Genomic DNA, 23,525 nt, shown 5'->3' on the forward strand with positions numbered 1-23,525 from the left:
CTTTGAAATGGACAGCAATATGAAAGAAAAACATTTACCAGAAGACTAGTATTTCTAGGTGATTAATTTCCCTCATTCTCCTTTTATGTTTTCTTTTGAGTTGTTGTTGGGGACAGGGAAGGGGGTGATCTTAAAAAACGGTGGTTTGAAGCATTTTGAACTCCCAGGCAGTTTTAATGGTGCGATGAATCCTCTAGTCAGATGCAACAGACCTATTTTGCAATGACAGACTGTGATCACCTCACTGACATTCATATACATAACCACACATGAGCAGGTTCCTGCTTTGCATCTGACAAGGGGTTTCTTATAAGTAGTTTCGGCAGCTCCCCCATATGTGGTTTTGGAGGCAGTCACTGAAGGTTATGCTTTCCTCTGATAACGTTGTTCCTTCCTAGACAGGAAACTAAGATTGGTTGATGTTTCTTCATTTTGGGGAATGAGAAGATAGATTAATTTGCTACAGGTCTGTCTTCTTTGTGTGCCTTTTAAAGTGTCCAGCTGATGGTGCTGGTTCTCCTAACACTTTCTGTATGGGTTATCATGTTAAATGCTTCAGAGAGCTCCCAGCCAGACCTGCTGATGGAGAGGTGTTGGGACTGCAGATGTCACCCCTGATTTTTTTCTAGCTGTGACCTGTGGATGAGTGTTTCTCAGAGGCCAGCTCTTAATCCTTCCAAGAATAATCTCTGAACTTCAAAGAAAGTTGTGAAGGGGAAAAGAAGACAGATTCTTAGCTGGAGACCTCAGTTTGCATCTCCAAGTTGCTTCTGCTCTGTTCCACAGTCCTGGAGATGTTGGTGAAAGCTGAGAGCAGTTTAAACATTACCTAAACTGTGAACACAGGAGTCTCAAAAGCAGATGCTGAGCTCTTCCCTGGATGCTGGCATAGATCTAGCAGCAGTAAGTTGGGTTTACTAACGTGCCCAGGTCATCACAAGTCTTCCACGGCACAAGATACATTACAGGAGATGACACAAAGTGAGTGCAAGTGACTTCACCAGTGGCTAGGGGATAGCAGAGGGATTACCAGAGCTCATGATGCTAAAAGAAGTTGAAAAAATATATCAAAGGGGAGAGATCTGGCCTGAATACCACAAAAGTATCCCAAATAAACATCAGAGGTCTAAAGGGGCCAATTCCCTGAGCTTTTGGAGGCTTAATGCTTTGGCCTAGCTTATTGATATCACACAGAAGTACAAGTTATGTGGTCTTGTGGCCTGAAATTAAATAGAAGCAGCAGATACTGAGCACCTGTGAAACCGCACCAAAAAAGGATGCTGACTGCTAAGGGTATCCTCTGGGCAGGTACCAGTAGGTATCACTGCGTCTGGCAGGGGAATGGCAGCTATTCATATGGTAAAAAGTGATGGATGTGAACACTATGTAGTTGCTTTGCACTAAAAAAAGCCACAACAGCAATTATACCTTGTAATGCAGTTTTAAAGCACATGTTTGCAAAGTACCATGCATGCTTGATTTGCCTTTTAGTGGAACTGCAGAGTTCTGAATAAATAGCAGCAATTGAAAACTGGGCTCAAACATTTTCTTGGATAATTGTCATCTTTCAAAAATAACTGACTGATGGGGTAATTTTCCTAAGGTTTTTCACATCTACTTGATGACTGAATGGTGTCTCTTCAATTAGTCAAGTAAAAGAAACCCTCTTCAGCTTCACTGCTTCTCCAAGGCAGAGGGCTCTGCTTGAGATGGTTCAGACAATTTCATTTGAACAGTCTGCTAAGATTGCAGCTTCTTTCCATCTCTTGAAATCCACCTCCAATCTGGTCTGCTGCTGCTGTCTCTTATTACAGGAGCTGTGCTGCCCATGCAAAACTCTTGCTTTAACTAGCCTTCCCCTGCACCCTGTACCTGATCCTGCAGCAAAGCCAGAGGTTGTGATAGTTCTTTGTGGTTGCTGTTTGAGGACAAGTGCTTCTTGAAAAACTGGGGGCGTATGTTTTCTGTGGTTTACATGAGTGTTTAAGTAACCAATCTTGACAGAAAGCTTATCATGCCAAATCAGTGATCCAGGGCACTTGTTTAAACTATTTTAAGATAGTACAAATAGATAATAATAATTAAAAAAAAAAAGATGTTTTAAAAAGCATAAATTGTGAAAAGCTAGAAATACTTGACACTACATATCAGACTTCCTGTTGTTACATTGATTCAGAGGATGTGTTTTTGCAACTCTAAAGCATATTTACATATTTAGTATGGGATGGCAGAGATACATAGATTAATTATGTGGTTTTTTATCTGATTTCTTTCTAGATGTTGAGTATTGCACTTTCAACATATGTTGTGAGCAGTACCCATGAGAGTCTTAAGAACAAACAGGGATTGCCTGTATTGAATCAAATTATTAGCTGGATGACTCTAGGTGAGAACATCTTCCCTCTCAAACTTGTATGCAGATAGTGGGGTTTGAGGTTGGGTGGAGGGCGTTGACATTTTTTTACATCTTTTGTGCATATTCCTTTATTTGACTCCTAATAGTTCCTCCATGTGTTCACTATTCTTTCCTAAGTGAGGTTTTTTGAGGAACGTTAGTCTTCTAAAATATTACTCATTTGTACATTTGTAATACAAACAACTTTGATTTACAAGTAGCTTTATCTTTTGTTTTGAATATTCTGAATATCTTGAAGACCTCTTTTAGGGATATGATGATATAAATTCCCTCTTTGTTTCACTTGGAGCCATATAAGGGTGATCTGAGATGTTCTGCAAGCAATCCAGTTAAGCATAAGAAAGTGAGGAAAGGTTGTTGCTGAATTTCAATAGAAACTTGAAGTTGCAGCTGGTGATGGAGACCCTTGGGGTGTATGGAAGTGCTTTTCAGAGCTGCCTTGCAAAATACGTGTGAACTAATGATGCTAATGTATGTTTGATATCTGTTAGAACCTAATTATTAAAGAAAAAAACTATTTACAAGTCCATGGATTTTTCACCACTCTAAAATTAAAGTGCCAGTGCCAGCAATAGATGCCCAGAGCCTGGAGAGGGATCACAGGTCAGCAGGAGAGCACCTGAAGAGCAGCACAAAGGAATTCCAGCCACTCCAGCCAGTAAGTCAGCTTCATTAGGAGGCCCACTTAAATGCCTGTAGCATGGGGAATAAACAAGAAGAGTTAGAGACATGCGCATGCCTGCAGGGCTGTGAGCTTACTGGCATCAAGGAGATGAGGGGGTGTCTCCGTCTGTCAAAGACCAGCTCTGGAGTGCATGGAGCTCCGCCTGGGGATGGATGAGGAGCCAACCGAGAGCTTATGGGTCAGGATTAAAGGGAGAGCTGGGACAGGTGACATTATAGTGGGGGTCTGCTACAGGCCACCTGACCAGGAAGACCAAGCGGATGAGGCCCTCTATAGACAGATAGAAGCAGCCTCACATTCATAAGCCCTGGTCCTCATGGGGGGCTTGAACCACCCCAATATCTGTTGGAGGGACAACACAGCAGGGTATAAGCAATGCAGGAGGTTCCTGGAATGCATTACGACAACTTCCTTCTCCAAGTGATGGAGAAACCAATGAGGAGAGGTGCTATGCTGGACCTTCTTCTCACCAACAGGGAGGCACTGGTGAGGAATGTGAAGTTCAAGGGTAGCCTTGGCTGCAGTGACCATGAAATGGTGGAGTTCAAGCTCACCCCTTAGGGCAGTGAAAGAGTGCACAGCAAGCTTGCTACCCTGGACTTCAGGAGAGCAGACTTGAGGGCCTCTTCAGGGATCTGCTTGGTAGAATACCATAGGATAAAGCCCTGGAGGGAAGAGGGGGCCAAGAAAGCTCGTTAATATTCAAGGATCACCTCCTCCAGGCTCAGGAGCCATGCATCCCAACAAAGAGGAAGGCAGGCAAAAAGGGCAGGATGCCTGCATGTATGAACAAGGAGCTCTTGGACAAACTCAAACACAGAAAGGAAGCCTGCAGAGGGTGGAAGCAAGGACAGGTAGCGTAGAAGGAATACAGAGAAATTGTCTGAGCAGCCAGGGATCAGGTTAGGAAAGCTAAAGGCCTGATAGAATTAAATCTGGCCAGGGACTTCAAGGGCAGCAAGAAAAGCTTCTGTAGGTACATTGGTGATAAAAGGAAGACTAGGGAAAATGTGGGCCCTCTCTGGAAGGAAACAGGAGACCTGGTTACCCAGGATATGGAGAAGGCTGAGGTACTCCATCACTTTTTTGCCTCAGCCTTCACTGACAAGTGCTCTAGCCACACCGCCCAAGTCGCAGAAAGCAAAGGCAGGGACTGGGAGAATGAAGAACTGCCCACAGTAGGAAGAGATGAGATTCAAGACCATCTAAGGAACCTGAAGGTGCACAAGTCCATGGGACTGGATGAGATGTACCTGCAGGTCCTCAGGGAACTGGCAGATGAAGTTGCTAAGCCACTCTCCATCATATTTGAGAAGTTGTGGCAGTCCAGGGAAGTTCCCACTGACTGCAAAAGTGGAAACATAACCCCCATTTTTAAAAATGGAAAAAAGGAAGACCCAGGGAACTACAAGCCAGTTAGTCTCACCTCTGTGCCTGGCAAGATCATGGAGCAGGTCCTCCTGGAAACTCTGCTAAGGTGTATGAAAAATGAGGAGGTAATCAGTGACAACCAACATGGCTTCATTAAGGGCAAATCATGCCTGACAAATTTGGTGGCTTTTTACGACAGGGTTATAGCATTGGTGGATAAGGGAAGAGCAACTGATGTTATCTGCCTGGACTTGTGCAAAGCATTTGACACTGTCCCACATGACATCCTTGTCTCTAAATTGGAGAGACATGGATTTGATGGATGGGCCACTCAGTGAATAAGGAATTGGCTGGATGGTCACACTCAGAGTTGCGGGCAACGTCTTGATGTCCAAGTGGAGACCAGTGATGAGTGACGTTCCTCAGGGGTCGGTATTGGGGCCAGCACTGCTTAACATCTTTGTTGGCGGCATGGACGGTGGGGTTGAGTGCACCCTCAGCAAGTTTGCCGACAACACCAAGCTGTGTCATGCGGTCGACATTCTGGAGGGAAGGGATGCCATCCAGAGCGACCTTGACAGTCTTGAGAGACGGGCCTGTGTGTGAACCTCATGAAGTTCTACAAGGCCAAGTGCAAGGTCCTGCACATGAGTCAGGGCAATCCCAAGCACAAATACAGGTTGGGCAGAGAATGGATTGAGAGCAGCCCTGAGGAGAAGAACTTGGGGATGTTGGTTGACGAGAAGCTCAGCATGACCTGGCAATGTGTGTTTGAAGCCCAGAAAGCCGGCCGTATCCTGGGCTGCATCAAAAGAAGCTTGACTAGCAGGTTGAGGGAGACAATTCTCCCCATCTATTCTGCTCTTATGAGACCCCACCTGGAGTACTGCATTCAGCTCTGGGACCCCCAACATAGAAGGGACATGGACCTGTTGGAGTGAGTCCAGAGGAGGGCCATGAAGATGATCAGAGGGCTGGAGACAGGCTGAGAGAGTTGGGTTGTTCACCTGGAGAAAAGAAGGCTCCAGGAAGACCTTATAGCAGCCTTCCAGTACCTGAAGGTGGCCTACAAGAAAGCTGGAGAGGGACTTTTTACAAGGGCATGTAGCGATAGGACAAGGGGTAATGGCCACTTTTCCTTTACTCTTCTTTGTCTTTACTTGCTTTTCTAGTAGCCCATTTCCTCTCTTCCCAGTTTTCCTCACCTCCTGTAAACTGTTGGGCCCTGTCCTCACCTGCAGAAGTTTCCTGGCTAGAGGAGTGTCTTTAGGGGTGGCACAGACTCTTCTAACCTGGGCTGACTGGGCAGTTGAGCAGTGGACTGCACTAAGGAGCAACATGCAACTCTTAAAATCGAACACCTGCATTAGAGAAATGCATTGCAAGTTGAAAGCAAGGGCATAAATCATGACAGATAGATCCCCTGTAGTTCCTTAAATATTCCTGTTTTAAAACTTTCAAGTAGAGAAGCTAATAAATTGGTAGTTTCTATATCTTTTCTACCAGTATTTTCAGTTGCACTTCAAAATGTGGCAGGTTTCCTAATCTAATCCAGTGGAGCAGTGGCTCTGTAACCACAATCTTGGAGCTGCCAGAGGTCCTTGGGGCCATGGTAAGTGGTTCTCGGAGTAGTATTAAATAGTCAAGTTTGAGCGTTTTTTTCAAGTAGTGCTTCTGCATCATCTTAAGGACTTATTAACATCAGTTTGTGAGAAATTCTAAAAGCTGTAAGGTAGAAAGCCAGGGAATTAAAATTATAGAGAACTAAAATTACTTTTGATAAATATTAAGCATTCCAAACACTGTTTTTTCTTTAGCAAAAGTAACTTCTGAAAATAGAAAGGCATGTATGACCAGTATTGAATTTCTGTACATAAAGTGTCAAGATTTGGAGAATGTTATTTTGTTACCGAGAATGAAATGTTTTGCAGGTAGTGACCGTGGTTCTCTCTCTATTGCAGTTTCTTCCTCAGTGTTGCCGTTGCTGAGCCCCACATTTCTCTTTCAGCGACTGTTCAGCATATTGCTCTCCCTGATGTCCACCTACCTGCTCCTCAGCACAGGGTACTTCTTTCTTACTCTGTTTGGATTGGTCTTACATATGAAAATCAAGGGCTAATTGTGAAACTGCTGTATCTTATGAACATTTCTGTTAAAGGTGTAACATGTGCTTCCAGCTGTAGTCTCACCATTTATCTCCTTGTTTAGTTTCCTAAACAAAATTTCAGGGGAACTTCCATATTCCTCCTTGTATTATCAACACTGTTTTGTTGACATTCCTTTCAGCTAGACCAAGCGGTGGCTGGAAGGGTATGTATTCAAACAATCTTGCACCAAAACAAGTCTGGTTTAGTTTATGTCTTTTGTTGTTTTGGCATGTGCTTTTCTGCTTGCAAACAAAAGGAAACTTCTTTCCCGTTTGCTCAGCACTGGTGTCTAGTTATGGCTTAAATGACGTGTGACAGGAAACAGGTAGCCCTAAAATGAGGGAAAATTTTATTCAGAGAGATTTTCATGGAAGTAATTTTTTTCAAAGGGATGCTAGTCCCCATAAAGAGTTGGGCTTGCTTCTTTTTTGATAAAAGATAGCTGTGCAGAGCTTGTAAATGAAGAAAACACTGTGTCAGCCAACCCTTTTTTTCCAGACTCGGTAGCTCTTAAGAGCATAATTAATGGGGAGTATAGGAACCATTCTTTCTGCCTCCCTCCCACTTATCCTCTGGATTTAATTACACTGGAAAATTAAGTGGAATAAAACATCTTGCAGCAGACATTTTGCAATAGCTGCCTCTTGTGGATACTCTCATTTTAGATGAAGCATCTCTCTTTTTTAATCTCCTGCCTCCCCTTCCTCCCACTTCCCTGTTAAGATTTTGATCCTATCTTACTCCTGTCCGCACACACACTCTTACACTTAACCTTTTTAGCCTGTCCTGGCTACTGGATAAAGCATGAATGTTGTTCTCTCTGAGGCTGGTAACCTCCCTCTTTGTATTTTGGCCCTGCATCAGACCACTTAAACACTGACAGCTCTCTGCTGTCTTCCTACAATGTTCAAATAGCCCAACAAATTTTGGAACAATTCTTTAAAAAACAAAAAACAAAAAACAAAAAACAAAAACCCAAAAACCCCAAAATAATGAATCATAGCAAAAACAAGGCACTCAGTGCCAAAAGTATACAGTGTTTCTCTCCTCAGTGTTCTGTTATGTTATGTAATGATAACTCAGTGCATTGCCCAGGTAATTACACCACCTTTCTAGGTGCAGTTAAGTGCAAGTATTGAAGGGCATGGTCACATACAACCAGTTGTCACCAACTCAGTTGAAGACGTTCAATTTGTAGACAAGTGTAGACCATTGTGAGGATTGTAGGTACCTTTCTTACTGACAACCCAACCATTGTCTTCATGTTTAACTGCTTGTCATTCTGATAATTAAAGCAGAAATGTCTAACCAATTTTTTTTGTTCCAGTTTGAAACTGCTTTGTAGTTATGCTAATAAAAAGGCACAACAGAAACAATACCAAGATTAACTGCAATGATATTCTTATTTTTAGACAAATAAGTGTGTGTCCAAGGAGGAAAAAAACTACCATCTTGTCAGTGTTAGTGTCACAGTCAGTGTCAGTATTATAGTTTTATCCTGAAAGAAAAAAAAAATCTGAGAGGCACCATGAAGTGCAACTGAGATGTAGAGGGCAAGGAGAAACTAGGATTATCCAGTGACAGTCTACACCCCTAAGTTATCTGGGGTTTTTAATCTTCACATAAGTACACTCCTAGTTTGCTATGTTTGAGTGCTATAGGAGCCAGAAGTAATCTTCTGAGATTGGGGTTGTAGCTAGAACAGCTTAGCGGCCTCAGTTAGAGCATGACTTGATGCTACTATTGCGATGGATTGGTATATAGTAAAGAAAAGGACATTTCACTTCAGTGAAATGTAATGCTCTTTTTATTATACAGATGTGTCTCTCCTTGGAACTAGACTGAGATGACCAGAATGAGTTTGTGTGATTAGGACCTAAAGAGACACAATGTCTAGTTGCTGTCTAGGTTGGACTGTAACCCCTCAGTTCCAAATAGTTCTCATTAGAAAATTTTCCATTTTGCAGCAAATGGGTAGCAAATGTGATTCTTTTTTTTCCCATTTCTTTTTAATTTTATTCCACTTTTGTTAAAATTAATCATGACACAAAGGGCACTCATCCAATGTTGTGGCAGCCATCAAATGAGAAAATGGGTGGAAAACATGACAAAGCTAAAACAGCCTTGCTTTCTCTTACTTTTACCATTTAATTATTGTATGGCTTTAAACTTCAACCAACTTTGGGTACTCCTCAGAAATGGGTAGAGAAGGGGAAGAATGCTACTAGATCTTTGGTGTATCATTTGTGTGAAGAAAGAAGAAAAGAAACACGTCAGTATTTGATGTTAAATAATTGTTAGTGACTGCACTTACTGAGATTATTATGTTACTCTTCAGGTATGAAGCTCTGTTTCCACTGGTGCTGTCTGGTTTGATGTTTGTGTGGATAACTATGGAGCAAGAAGCACTGCAGCACTATGGTCTTTCACTCAAACCAAAGGTAACAGCTTCAGATAGTTATATCAGGTTAATTAACAGCTTTATCTTTTTCTTCCCTTGAGGATATAATAAATATTCTGAGTGGTTTTCACAAAGCAACACTTTACATTTCTTTAATTTTGGGAAGCCAATATAGGCTGTTTTATGAAATAGGAATGTGACCTTCTAAGAAAGATTTACAGTTTATGTTGCTGAAGATACTCCACATCAGAGCCATTTCTAGGAAAGCTGGAAATCAGTTTGACTTAGTGATATGTTCTGTAGGCTACAAAGCTCTGTTTGTCAAGCATAGTGCTAATTCAGCATAAGGTACAGTAACTCTTTCAATGTTACTGTACTTTTTTTTTTATTCTGATGGTACGTTCACAAGTGAGAGGCTGAAAAGAAAGAATTTGATTTCTGAAATGGCCCGTAGGAAATACCAGAAATCTTAGTTTGACTTTGTCCTTCCACTCTTTCTTCAGGGACAGTTTTATTCTGATTAGACAGACAAGGAGCTGGAGACTAACTTGGAACTAGCACCTTTGTGGATTTGCCTGGAGAGGGAGTTTTGTAATCAATGCAACTTCTTTCACCTTAAAATTTAGTATATTGTCAGCAGTTTTCAACGCCCATGCTGCTGCACTGCTACTTAGCTTTTAGATTACATCAAGGGTTTAACAAACTGTGGCTATGCCATTGATTTGGCTAGATCTGAAGTGCCGGTTGCAGAGTCGTCTGGGTGCTCAGAACCAGGCAGGGGTGCAGCACAGCTCTCCCGCCCTTCTCCCAAATGCGCCGTCCTTGGTGCAGGTCACAGAGAACCTGGGTGCAAATGCATGGGAGCGGCCAGAGTCACTTGTAAGACAAGTGGCAGTACACATCTTTCCTTCCTTTCACAGTTCATAATAATTAGGGAGAAGTGCCAGGAGGTGAATTCTGAGCCAAGGCAGTCACCAGAGCGGAGCTGACACATACTGTGGTTTTGTGGTTCTCCTGCAAGGGAGACAGTTTTAAAACTTGAGAAAGAACAGGCTTTACCAATTTAAGGCTGAATATCAGAAATAAAAATGGGAATTGCTTTTATTTATGCTATGTATAGTTAGGATATTTTGTGTGAGCATGTTCCATAGCATCTTAAGTGACAGCGAAGGAATCTGAATGTAAAAATGTACACTTGGCATGAGGCCATGATTGCAACCGGAGGTTTCTAGCACAGCAGAGTAATCTGTGGGATGTACTTTCTCTTCTACTCTAGAACCCGCTCTACCTTTTGCATCTTCTAACAGCGCATCTCAGTAATGCTTGCCTGTCTGATGGTGGTCTGATGTTCTGTACGTTTTAAAATAAAATTCTATTAAACCGGTATTAAAAGTGATGAACACTTTATTAATCAAATGCAAACGAAAAGAACATAAGTAAGCTGTAATTAAGTTTTCTGTTGTCGCTCCCTGTATGTCATTTGACTTTTGGTTTTAAATGAAATGAACAATAAAGCTTACCCCTGCTTCCCGTTTTTAGATTAGAAAAATCATCTTTAGAATGCCTGTTAATATATGCCACAAAGTAAAACTTGTATTAGAGAATCCAGCTCAGTTCTCTGATGATGTGAGATTATTTTTAATTAAAATGTTATCAGTGTTGAATGTCTATTACTTGAATTTTTTCTTTTCCCCAGTGAAAAGGAGTTCATTGACCTCTTAAACTCCATGAAGACAATTTCTCTTCAGGTCAGGTGATACTGTGCTGAGAACTGATTGAAGGAGATGGAGAATATTTTAGTATTCTCACTCACAACATAAGTCAACTGAGGATAATTGCAGTCTTTTATTTCTGTGGGTCTTTATCCACATGCTCCTGTGAGCAGTAGAAGTGCGTGTGTGTAGGAGGAATATTTATGATGAAAAAAGATAAGTCTAAGGCACAGAAGTTCATTTTTAGTGTAGATAACAGCAGAAGCTCCACTGTTCATTTGATCATCTCACTTGTACAATCTTTCTGGCAGATTCATTAAAGTATAATGAAAATACGGGAAAGGTTTGCAGTCCTCATCATAGTGCTACTCTAAAAACAGCTGATAGGGAAGTAGGATTATTTCTCATTCGTTTCAGTAAAAATATGGTGGTTCAATCAAAGTACATCAGTTGATACTTGGTATTGATTTCTTCTGCTGTCTTTCCAGCTTGCTGGTTTCAACTTCGCCTATGCTACTGATATAACTCAGTTTCGACAGCTCCACCTAGATGACATCCGCAGGTCTTTCTTCTTTGTATCCTTTCGCCGGTTGCTGCATTCCAGGGAAAAGATGGGTTTGTTTCAAAAGGCCCTGCAATCAAAATTTGTAGCCTGGTAGGCTCTGGAAACAAAAGCTAGTGAAGATGATTTGACTGATGTTGCTTAAAAGACAATGGTCCTTGTACATTATGGGTTTTGATAATGTATTAAGAAATCCAGTACAAACTGCACTGGTTTGGAACCTGGCTCCTTGGCCACTTTGAAAAGTTTGGTCTCTTATGACCAAGTTGAGGTAAACTTTCTTCTAAGGAGTCCTGTTTTCAGTTTGGTTTTATTACATTTTGGCTGGAGGGAACTCATTCAACTTTCACAAATCATTTAGAAAAGGTGATTTTAAACTTATTCTCATTTTCTCATTTTTAGAATATGGCAGTGTGTTAGGAAGAAAATGTTAGGGGCAGGCATTGGCCATGGCCAGGCAGATGAGATGAGAAGGAAAGCTCCTGCAGGCTCTTAGTGAAACTTGTTCCCAGAATCTAGCCTAGAATTATTTATATCACGTGGTTTCTCCTGTTAGAAATTATATGGGCTTGGGAGGGAAGAGCTGTTTGTTCACTAACATAGCAGTTATTTTGCATTAGTGCAATGAAACTGCAGCAGATTTTTTTTTTTTTAAATACTGTTGAGTTGATAAAGTCATTTTTCTCTTCCATTGTGGGACTGCAGTTAAGTGAGAGGTATTTGGCAGCAAGGGTGATGGGTGTGAAAGTGGGAGAGAAATTATGAACCAGTCTAGAACCTATGGGTTTCTAGTGCAGGTGGGTTATCATAGCTGGAGCTGGGGAGGGAGTTGTCTCAATACTGGTTCCTGCAAAAACAGGCTTTATAACTCGTAGGATAACCAAATTTGAGAGGGTGGATCACAGTCACAGAGTCTACGCTGTTGGAATTTGGGACAACACTGTTGGACGTTGGGAACCTGCAGCAGAGGAGGTGTGACAGATACCTCATTAAGAAGGCAGTTCAATGTCAAGGAAGGAGGCAAAACAATTTGCTAGGTGTTGAATGTTTGTGTTTGCTTTAGAGTATACCTGAAGAGCAACTGAGACACCTTGCAGTAAATTTATCAATTTAATTTGCTCTTTTGCTATTTTAACAAAAAATAAGCTAACTTTTAGTAAAGCCACTGCTGTCAGATGCTAAAAATTAGCCAAAACAAAAATCAATCAATCCAATTGCATTTTTTAAAGCTCCAGCATAGACCTTCTTTAATCTAACACTTGAATGTAGCACTACTTTAATCTCATCTTAATCTATAACACTTGAATGTATTTTGTCCCGCTTCTGAAAAAATACACAATTTGCAGGTCTCCTTTGCAGAGACCAGGTATGATACACACCTGCTCAAAAGATGTTGTGCCTTTAATTTAGATGCCATTTAATGTTTAGAAATAGTGGTATTAGAAGAGAAACCTTTTCTACTAGAGCAGTCACATTGCAACTATGACCCAGTGAGCTGTATATCTTAAGATTGCCTCAAAGTTCTTATATAGGGCCCAAAAGTCAGCATGTGCTGAGGGACCTTATAGCCTGATCTTCCAGAAGAAGATTTGGATTGCTTATGCTTAGCATTTTGATTAGACCTATGTGCTACTGGTATTTTTTTGTTTTATTGCAGAACTGTTGTTCTTATAAATCTTAACTGGCAGAACTGTGCTATGCTGTTAGACTGCTGTGTTACTAAACTTGAAATGATGTGATACCCTTGGGAAGCATAATTTCTTTAGCTATGCTGACCTAATCCTTCCAAAATATTGCATTCAGAATCCCAACGATTCTGCTGAACAGTTGGTAGCAAATTGTTTGTGCAGAGACTTAAATGATCCAGCGCAGGAGTTACAACAGGAGTGGAAGGACCAGAGGGAGTTCTGGCAACAGCAGCCAATCGTAGTGACTAACCCTTTACCTGATGCAAAAAAGCAGTTAAAAACCATTCTTTGACTGAAGAGACGTGAGCTATAATGGGCCCCAATGAGCTCAGCAGGTAGAATAATATCTTTCATGGGCTCATGTAGCAGCAAGTGGTGTACCTAGATGAAAAGCACAGAGTTTATAAAAAAAACCTTCCAGCTATACAGATACTGCCAGAGTTGTCCTCCCTTCCCTCAAGTAAGGAAAAACCTGGGAGTCCCATGTTGCAATGATAGACTCAGCATAACCTTTAGACAACAAATCTATGGGAGGGATAGCATAGGAACCTTTAATCTTGTTTCATAGCCAGCTACCTCTTCCACAGTCAATTCCTCAATAAAGCCATCTCTTCTGGTGTGCAGTACACATGCATATGTCATTACATTCTGAAAAGGCATGTGTGTTTGAATGCACAGCTGGGATTGTGGTCCAGGGATGTTCCTGTCTTGCTAGGTAGGGACCCAGAAAAAACAAGCTGCAGCTTTCTGGCAGGAGCCTCAAGACAGGCTCTAAAATCTTCCCCAGGCAGTGCCTGTCTTTTAAAATTGACACAGTCATGTGTGAAATCTTGGGTAGAGCTAGACAATACTTTGGATTTCTTAATGCAGTGTAAAGCTGTAATAGTGGGTCAGCTTCTTGTAGTTTCATGATAGGATTGTGAAAGTAAATTGCAATGAAGGGGGGAAAATGCTTGGTTTGTTTTACTGCAGCCATTTCTGTGGTGTATTTTCCTTAAATACATCTAGGTTTTCTTCATAGTGACAGCCTTTTTTGGCACCGGAAACATAGCTTCTGTTAACAGGTAAATTTTATTCATTGATTTGAGACACAGGGTACAAAAAATCTTCCTGCAGTTGGCATACTAAATATAAATTTGGTTAGCAAAATCAGGGCAGCAGAATTAAAGCAATAGCCAGTGGAATAATGATAACAGTATATTTTGTTTCTGCTCTCTGTAACATGTTCCCTAAGAGCCTGAGCTTGTTGGTTACGAGGTCGTCTCAGTTTCCATTAGAAGTTATTGGCAGCGTGAGCAGAGAGAGCTCGGCTGCTCACCAACAGCATGGTGCCTCAAAAGACATGAGGAGAGAGAAATTGTGGAGAAAGAAGAGTGAGGTTGGCACTCCCTGCTATTTTAATATTTGAGCAAGAGAAGAGAAAGTTGGCAGCCTTGTTTAAAAATGTATATATGCACAGTGTGTTACAGGGGTAACTAAATGCTCTATTTTTTTAATGGAAAATGCCATTTCAAAGATATGTTGTAATATCTTTTTCATGTTTCTCTAGTTTTGATCCTGCTTCTGTCTATTGTTTCTTGACTGTGTTCAGTCCCTTTATGATGGGAGGCTTGCTTGTGCTGAAGGTTAGTAATCTTACCTTAGTGAAATTCTCTCAAAGAACTGTTTAATAAATAACATATCATGTACATGCTTGTAACTATGCAATTTACAAAAACGTATATATGTATTTGAGCTTCATTAGCCTTCTTAAGCATATGTGAAGCTTTCAGCCTTTGTAGTGTTTCTAGAGATGGATTCTGTTTCCCAAAAGAGAAAAGCTGAAGTGCATGGAACTATAATTTAACTGCATTAGATCTGTTTATTGTATTAAAATGGAAATTTTAAAAGTTGAAAAGACTTAAGTTATTTAAAAAATGATAAGCTTTCCCTATAGAGTAATATCTACAGAAACATTGAGGATATAAATATTTTATTAGCTCTATCTACATTACATTAAGTACAGGCTTTGAATGTCCTACTGATTAGATTGTGATTTTACAATGAATATTATATCTTACAATTTTTAATAGTCTATCAGAGATTGGATTGCACTTCTTGTTTGCAGGCAAGGTGTGGGAGCTCTTTTCTAATATTTGAGTAAAGGATCTGCCAGAGTGGTAAAAAGGCAAACAGGAAGGGAGACATGGTATTTATGGGTTATTGCTAAAATAAGCAGTATTTCCTGCCTCTGCCTTTCTGGTGCTTCAGTCCCAGAGAAAGCAGACTTAAGTTACAGCTATACCGTGTGTTATACTGCAGGACATAACTCAATAATGCCAGAGAACAGGTTTTAGCAATGCATTTACACTACGAACTTAAGGATTACAAGTCAACTTTGGAAAGAGGAAAAGGCAACATTCATGTTTCTAGCTTGTTTGTTTTGTCCTTAGTTTACTGAACTGTTTACATTTGCTTGACTTCATTTTGGAGAGCCAGTGTGATCCTTGCTGCCTTAGTGAATACATTCTATATTCAGATATTTTTGTTTGAGATGAGATTGTCCTATTACGCTTGGAGCTCTACGGCCTGTCACATGAGATATTGGATCTGAATAGTTCTGTCTTCTCGCCTTGTTGAAGTATTTATCAGTAGTGCTAAAATGGATAAATGAAGTGAGGATCATTAATGTGTTTTAATTATAGTTTTCCATATTGCCTCATGGCTTATTTCACTGCAGTTCAGCTATGACCATGGAAGGGGTTTTTTATTCATTTACTAAATGTGCTTCCTGCAAAATGAGTTTCTACCCTTTCTCGCCAATATTTTATTTTTGTAACATACACATTCTGTAATAATTCCAAAAGCAGGAGAATGTTTCCACAACCTGCCAGGTTGTTTTGTAAATATGGCTATAAACTAAAATGTGGCTTGTATTTTAAACAGGTTGTAATCCCATTTGTTCTGGTATCATGTGCTTTCGAAGCTGTTCAAGTCACAACACAACTGTCTTCTAAGAGGTACAGTAAGTGCTATATTTCTGCATTAGTGAGGGTTTCAAATCTATTTTGCAAGAATTCAGAATTGTCAAATCTCAACCTAAATTTAAAAAAAGCAGTAGATCATGTTATTACTTTTATTTGTTTATTGTGGTTTGGGTTTTTGTTCAGTGATTTTTGCAAGCTCAGGAATTCTTTTCTTAGTGATAAATGAGTATAAATGGAAGTGTTGGCCCTGTCTGAAACAATCAGATATTTAATATTCTTTGCTGACAGTACACAGAAGGAGCACTTTTCCCCCATAATGTAGAAAAATGAGCAGAATTTAAAGTCTGATTTTTGTTTTATATTGCGTCTCTGTCTATAGTATAATATTTTTGAATACACATTTATAATGTAACCAATTTCTAACTTTGTAGCACTGACCTCACCACAAACAGCATTTTTAAAAAAAAAAAAAAAAACAACCCTGCTGGATGCCCTTTCATTGCAGTTCAGTGCTTCTCAGGTGTGTTCAATATTACATATTTTTTGCAGTAGGACTAGATGGCTGTCAGTCCTTTCCCCATCTCTGAAGACTTTTCAGAGAGAATGCGAGACGGATGCCCAGCCTTGCAGAGTCCTGTATCCAGACTTGAAATACCCTCACGATTCTCACTGTCTCAAGATTTTTACTTTTTTTAACTGCTAGCCCTCGCTACCCTTTTCAGTGGACCCAATGCACATGACTGAATCCTCTGCTCATCATGTGAAATTATGGATGCTGCTCAGAAGGAGGAGGTCCCTGTCAGCCCCATGATTTTGAGTTTGTCACTGTGGAATGTTGTGTGGAGTTGACCAAAAGTCTTGCTGTCAGTGGCAGGGGGGCAGCAGTGACTCTCTCCTGCATATTGCTTAGCTGAGCAGGAGGAAGCTGCCCTTGCTCAGTGTGATGCTCTCTGCCTTTCTGTTTGTTTTCATCCTGCCTGTGCCCTGCCTGTTGTCTCCTTGTACACCACCCAGTACTAATGACAGACAGGGCAGCCCGAAATCTGCCTTCTTTTTGAAAGGGCAGCACAAGGCTCACCATCCCTTTTATCTTCTTTGCCTTAGCTGTGTGTGCAGCATCCTTGGGCTGTTCCTAGACCCCCAAGGAAGGGTATTCGTACTCCTTACTAAGGCTTATAACAAGAGCAGGGCTGCATTCAGGAATTGGGGTTGGTCAGAAGACCAGCTAGCAGTTTCCATTTCTAATGCTCAGGCATCATAAAGGTCAGCATTTCCTAACTTGTGAATGCTTGCCTTGGCAGCGCTGATGATATTGCAGGCTTTTATGGAATGTGCATCTGAGTGTGTGAGAGGGGAGACGATACCAACTTCTTAAACCAGGGGACATGAATATGTCTGTGCCACTTGATGAGGCTGTGGTTGTAACTCCGGCTGGTATTTGTGCCAGCTTCATTTAGCTGTGCTCAGGTAACAATAGCAGTGATACTGCCACAGTATCAGCTTAGGAACAAGGCAGAAACCACAAGACATGCCCGGGATCCCTGGAGAGGTTGTGCTCTGATTGCCAGCGCGTCCTGAAGACTGTGCTGCACTCTTTATTGCTCTTGCTGTCCCTGCTAGATAAATTAAGCCATCACAGGGGACAATGTTGTCTTTGCAGTGTATAAACACGCCCTAAAATTAGCATTATCCTTCTGTTGTGAAAGGCTTCCTGCAGTTCAGAAGGGCAAAAAGTAGATTTTTGTGATTTGGACAAATTGTTCCTAAACTCCCCATTTACAGATTAAAGATTTTTTCTTTTTCTGTTTGTGGGGAATGTTCTGTCAGAATATGTTCTTGGAGCTTGCCTGTGAAAACAGCCCTCTAGTTGAGTGCCTCCTAGGCACTACAGGATTGCAACATCCTATCTGAGCCATTGCTAAGTGGAAAGAGGCCTTTCAGTGCGTCAGATACAGTTGGTTTGTTGCATCCTTATTTACTAATGAAGCATAGCTGACATAGACAGTTTCAGAAACTTCCTCATCAGGAGTCATTGGTACGGGTGTCCCCCCAGTTCATACTCGTGCAACACTGCAGCAGGACGTTTTCCAGAAAAAAGCTTCATGGACTTATGATGGTAGTACTGATAAATTAACTGTATTCTAGTTAAAGACTTCTCTGTTAATGGGTCAGCTGTTTGCAACATTGCTTCAGTGTCATTAACTTAGAAACTAGTTTTAACCAGTTATAGCAATTGCTTTCATGTAATTTAGGATTTACATAGTTTAATGAAAAGAAGATTAGGTTAATGGGTGAAAAAATAGCTCTGTGTGCGCCCTTCTGGTTCCTTTTACTGGCTGCAGCCTACTTTCTAGAAGTAACCTGCTGCCTAACAGAGAGGCCCCTGGAGTTGGGAGCACGCCACCAAAATGCTGGGTGTTCCCAGAGCAGCTTATGGGCACCCAGAGATCTGGAAGGAGGGACGAGCACCTCCTTTAGCAGCTTTGTACCCAGCAGGGTGGTTGTCAGGATAGGACCCACCAGCTCACTACCTGTCTGCCTACGCCAAACAGCTTTGCTCACTCTTGAGCCCATCTTGAAGCTTCTAAATCATCTTTATTTGGCCTAACTGGCACAGGAGCCCCCTGCATCACGAATGGGCAGGTGCTGTTTGTAAGATGTTCTTGTTCTCCAAAAAATGACTCGTGTTAGGTTTCTGTGTTGCAAAACTGAAACTCTGTTAATGTGAAATGTCTTCTTCAAGCAGGGTGGGATTACAAATGCCAGATGACCTAGCCATGTATTTTAACTGTTCTCTAATACATTGAAATGTATCTGAGTGATTGAAAGGCAAGAAATCATATCTTATTTTAATTTCTTTATGGGGGTTTTAATAAGCTTTGTAATATCTGTGGCCATAAATAAAGGTTGATGGTCTGGTTCTTTTCTTTTTCTCCCTTGCAGCCTTTTCCTCATTGTTCTTGTGATTTCAGACATTATGGCTTTGGTAAGTTGTTGTTGCACATTCTCTTCAAATAAGATCAAGAAGCAGAGGGTTCTCCTAATTCCATCTAGAGAAATCTGAATTTCTTTCAGACTTCAAAGTTTTTGTAACTAGGGCAGTGAATTGGATTGAAATCCTAGCATAATTTAGAGATAAAACTCCTCCAGTCACTGCTCTTTGAATTTCATGTAATTAATGCTTCTGAAAAAGCAATATTCTCATAATAATAAGAGACAAAAATGAAGTAATAAGTTATCATTCTGAGTTTTTCATGTGCTTTCCAATCAAAATCCTAGGAAGAATTTAAATAAGAATATCAGTTTTAGCTGTGTGCAGAGTTCAGTTAATTTTTTCAGGAATTTTGAATCTTTTACTCACCCAACCTTCCCTTGAAAAAGAGAGGAAAAGGAGAAGGGTATTACCCACCAGCTCTGTTAGAGTTGTCAGAATCCAGGATATCAGCAACATCCAAAAAGACACTTTGTGCCCTTTGTAATAAGCTGTTAGGAAATGCTATCTTCAGAAACTTTGCACCCACAAACCAAGCTAGCTAAAACAACCCAAAGCTGAACAATACCCCAACATAATTTTTACAGATTGAAAGTACATTTTTGTTGCCCCCTCAAACTGTCTTCAACCCAGCAAGCAGTGCCACTTGGTATCACAAGGTAAACAGAAACCTTTTCAAAGCAGCAGGTAGAGCTGGTGTTCTCACTTCATATATGCTGTTTTAGTTTTGTCCCTTTGGAGTAAGTATTCCTGATGTGATTTCCTTGTACAGTGTGATCTGTGGATCTCACCTGATAGGAAAAACAGTGAGTAAAAAAAACAAATAATGACTAATTTGTCTGTAGAGTGAGAAATGGAAAAGGTATAGTTTTGTGTAGTTTCAAATAAATCTGTGTGACTAATCTGATTTTTTTATAACTTCCACAGGAAAAGGTTTAAAATACCAAAAAAACCACAGTCATAGCATTTCATTAATAAAATCAGTCTAACTAAACCAAAAGAGGAGTGCAGGCATGTACTGGTGTGTAGCAAGCCCCAGTGTATCAAGGTCTTGCATTTCACATACTCTCCTATTTTGGTTTAACTATTTTAAAACAAGTAGCAAACATGTACTTGGTGTACAAAATAAAATATTACCAAAGAGGTTTGATATGCAGGAGCTGTGTGTATATCAAGAAATGAGAAAGTTGGTGGGGGAAAAAAGAAAAAGAGAGAACTGATTTGTCTTGAATCAATGGGGCCACCAGATAGAATCTGGGGGATTCACTAATAGACAAGTGCTGTCTTCTCCCAACATTATTCCCATTTTACAGGTGGGGAACTGCCAGAGTTGCCCAAAGAAGTTTGTGGTGGAATTCCATGAAAACAATATGGAGCCTTCTCTTTGGCACTAGGTGTTATTTGGGATTCCATTATTTGAAACAATAAGGTGGCTTGGTTCTTCTTATTGAAAAAGTTCTCTGCTAGTAATCTTCTGTTTCTTGCAAGTCCAGCTTGACAGAACTTAGTCCATCTTTAACTATTTGTGTTTGATACCATGCTACATCTATTTCTGGCTCCTAGACTATTGGTCCAAATGAGCATTCCTGGAAAGGTCTTGCCCTTGTTCTACTTGAAGAATTAGAAACTTGGAGTAAACAGCCTGAAAACAAGGTTTCTAATTTTGTGTTTCAAATTGTGCAATGTTGATGTACTAATCAAAGTTGTTTTATTTCCTAGCATTTTTTCTTTTTGGTTAAAGATTATGGAAGCTGGCTGGATATTGGAACAAGGTACAGTATGTTTTTTGCCTCCATTGCATTTTTAAAAGGCTCATAGGTTAATATTGTTGTTTATCTACTCAGAACTCTTGTAATTTTTTCCAATTACTCTCCTTAATCAGATGCTTCAGTGATGTTCCCTGTACTTAAAACATATGTGCACACATATGTGCATACACGTATACATATCCCAAGCTAAAGCTTGTGTCTTAAAATCTGTGCCAGAGCAACATGAAGTAATGAATTTAGCATGGCAAGAAATACAGTTAGTAGGATTTCTTTGATTTCTAAAGAACAGTAATTATGCAAAAAAAATTTAGTTCCTGTTTTGCATTTTAATTAGTCGTGATTGCTGTTAAAATAGAAATTTATCGAAATTGTTAATTGTCTTGAATCTAGTTAAGCCTCCATATACAATCCCCTGTGACTTAATGAACCTTGTGCAGATATGTTGGTGGCTACCAAGACCCATGCATTTATCCTCCCCCTAGTTCAGGAGGAGTAAATTTGTAGCATTTAAACACAGAAATCGCAGCTAAAATGAGAGAATTTGTTTTGCATCATAAGTTGTACTGGCCTCCACAGCATACATCGTGGTATAGATTTTCAACTGTTAAGTCTTATTTGTGAATAGTCCAGAAATAACAAATACAAGGAATACACATTTCAGATTTACCTTCCCTGAGTTCTAGAAATAGATAATACGCTGTAATAAGCTTAGTAGGGAATGTGGTGTTAATAATCCAGCCAATCTGGTCACTTGACACTGTTATTTAAACAGAAGTTGAATAGTGACCCATTGTTAATATTCTGTTTAGTCTACATTTACTCTGTGCTTTGCTGAGCCCCAGCTTTCCCTCCAGCGCATGCCTGTGTGTACACACGTGTGTACGTGTATTCTGCTTGTTTCCTTTGGAGGTTCAAATTCATGCTTGTAGCTACCTTTTGGAGGTTCCTAATGGGAGGAGATACAGTTAGATCAAATAAGAAACAATGCTTTAACATCATACTTCCTTGCTGTGGTCAGTTTATGGTAAATCAGATGGCCTCATCCTTTGGTTTGAATTCCTGTGCAGATTAATAAGGATATTAAAGACCTCAGAAAAGCTCTGTTCTGCTGGGCAAGAAGCTTTCTAATTGGGAGTTAGCAAGCAAAAATATAAATTGTTACAAGTACCCAAAAAAATCCTGTCTGATATACAGTCTTCATAGTGTAGAGATTTACAATGGTGATAGATTGTTGGTTCCGTTTCAGCTGGAAGTTTGCCTTATCCTGAAGAGTTTAGGGGAGCTCATTATGCACAACCATAATTCTGCCTCTCCATGTGTGTGTTTTGAGCACTGAAGAAAGCACTGAAAAGTCCTTTCAAAAGAGAAATTTGTGATTAATGTCATAATGCATAATGCTCAGGCAGCCTTAAATTTGTCATTACTTCACTTTTGAGTGCTTCACTTTGCCACCTGTGTTATTTGATTGTAGTCTTTTTATACATGTTTTATATGTATATGTGTATATGCACATAAGATAAAAATTACTAGGTTGCATAAGAAAAGAGGTGAAGCCATAGGCCCAGAGCTGAAATGGTCTTTCATTTACCTAGCATGAGCAATATTTTGGCACCTAAAACCTTTTCCTCTGAGCAGATTTCTAATACGTGATCCTCAAGCTTGGCAAAACTAGCAGGCAACAGCAGATTTTGTTGTTGTTGTTGTTTATTCCTGAAAGGGAAGATAAGCTTCATGGGGTTTTGGGCAATTCCCAAAACCAGTGGGAGAGAGATACTAACCTGACTCTTTCCTGTCCTCCTGTTGCAAGTGCAGTGACAGTTCTGTGGCATTCCCATTGCAGTGTTGTCTGTTGTTGCATTGACAGCAAGGTCTGAAAATATCCCATCTCAGTTGACATTTTAGGTGTTGCCAAAATTTTCCCAAGAAGGCTGAGTCAGTTAAGGAAATGACGGTTCTTCCCCTTCCCCCCCCTACCTGTTTGTACCTCAACAAAACCTGTGTAGGATTTCATGGAACAAAGAATAGGAGCACCCTTAGGGACAGCTGCTTTCATTTTTAATTTTTTTTCCTTTTTTCTTTTGTGGCACAGATAGGAAGTGTGTGTGTGCGCACATGCACAATTATCAGGGTTCGTTTTATATTACTAGTTACCACATCATTGAAATCATAGGTGGAAAAGCAGCAATTTAATTGCCCAGTGAGGATTCATTCCTCTAAAGTCTATCAGAGTCCAGTGGTATATGTGCCGCATTTGCAAAGCTTCTGACTTACATTTCCATACTCATTCTTTTTTGTGGTGATAGCTTTCTATGGATTTTCTAATTGCCACGCTTCAAAACTTTTGTATGTTCTCTCTCTTACTAGGGACGTGCAAGTTCAGTAGGAAACTCTTATTAGGAAATACTTGGGGTTTCCAATACCAGTGCTCAGAAGTTACAGGTGTAAGAGCTGCTTTTAAATAAAAAGACAACCTTCACTGGTTTTTTTTATGGTGATGTTTTGTCTCCTACTGGCTCTCTCTCATTGTTTGGAAGTAGGGTTTGTTTACTGAACTAACATATTTCCTTTTTTTTAATTTCATCCCTAATTCCTGACTTTTACATCTCATTCTACCATGCCTTAACCACACTACACATCATTTTACTGTGCCTCATACCTGCCTTAACAATGTGATGTCTTTATTCTCCCGGTTGAATTCACCATGCCACTTAAGTATTGTCTTTGAATGTAAAGAGATTTCTACTTTCCCACTCTTCCACATCATTAATGAAATGCTGAACAACAACAGATCCAACATACATCATGTATTACCACAT

At 40.2% G+C, this 23,525-nt stretch overlaps 1 protein-coding gene across 1 annotated transcript in view; it reads left to right on the forward strand.

The window, feature by feature from the left end:
• PIGN (phosphatidylinositol glycan anchor biosynthesis class N) overlaps positions 1 to 23,525 on the forward strand; it is a 107,491-nt gene that overhangs the window by 78,797 nt on the left and 5,169 nt on the right. The window contains exons 20-28 of the mRNA XM_075052265.1: positions 2,278 to 2,386; positions 6,434 to 6,536; positions 8,958 to 9,060; positions 11,221 to 11,307; positions 13,991 to 14,046; positions 14,532 to 14,607; positions 15,908 to 15,981; positions 18,892 to 18,934; positions 20,660 to 20,712. Of these exons, the coding sequence (XP_074908366.1) occupies positions 2,278 to 2,386; positions 6,434 to 6,536; positions 8,958 to 9,060; positions 11,221 to 11,307; positions 13,991 to 14,046; positions 14,532 to 14,607; positions 15,908 to 15,981; positions 18,892 to 18,934; positions 20,660 to 20,712 (704 nt within the window). The remainder of the gene's footprint in view (positions 1 to 2,277; positions 2,387 to 6,433; positions 6,537 to 8,957; positions 9,061 to 11,220; positions 11,308 to 13,990; positions 14,047 to 14,531; positions 14,608 to 15,907; positions 15,982 to 18,891; positions 18,935 to 20,659; positions 20,713 to 23,525) is intronic.

The sequence above is a fragment of the Buteo buteo genome, chromosome 20 (genome assembly GCF_964188355.1).
Source record: "Buteo buteo chromosome 20, bButBut1.hap1.1, whole genome shotgun sequence".
Taxonomy (NCBI): Eukaryota; Metazoa; Chordata; class Aves; order Accipitriformes; family Accipitridae; genus Buteo; species Buteo buteo.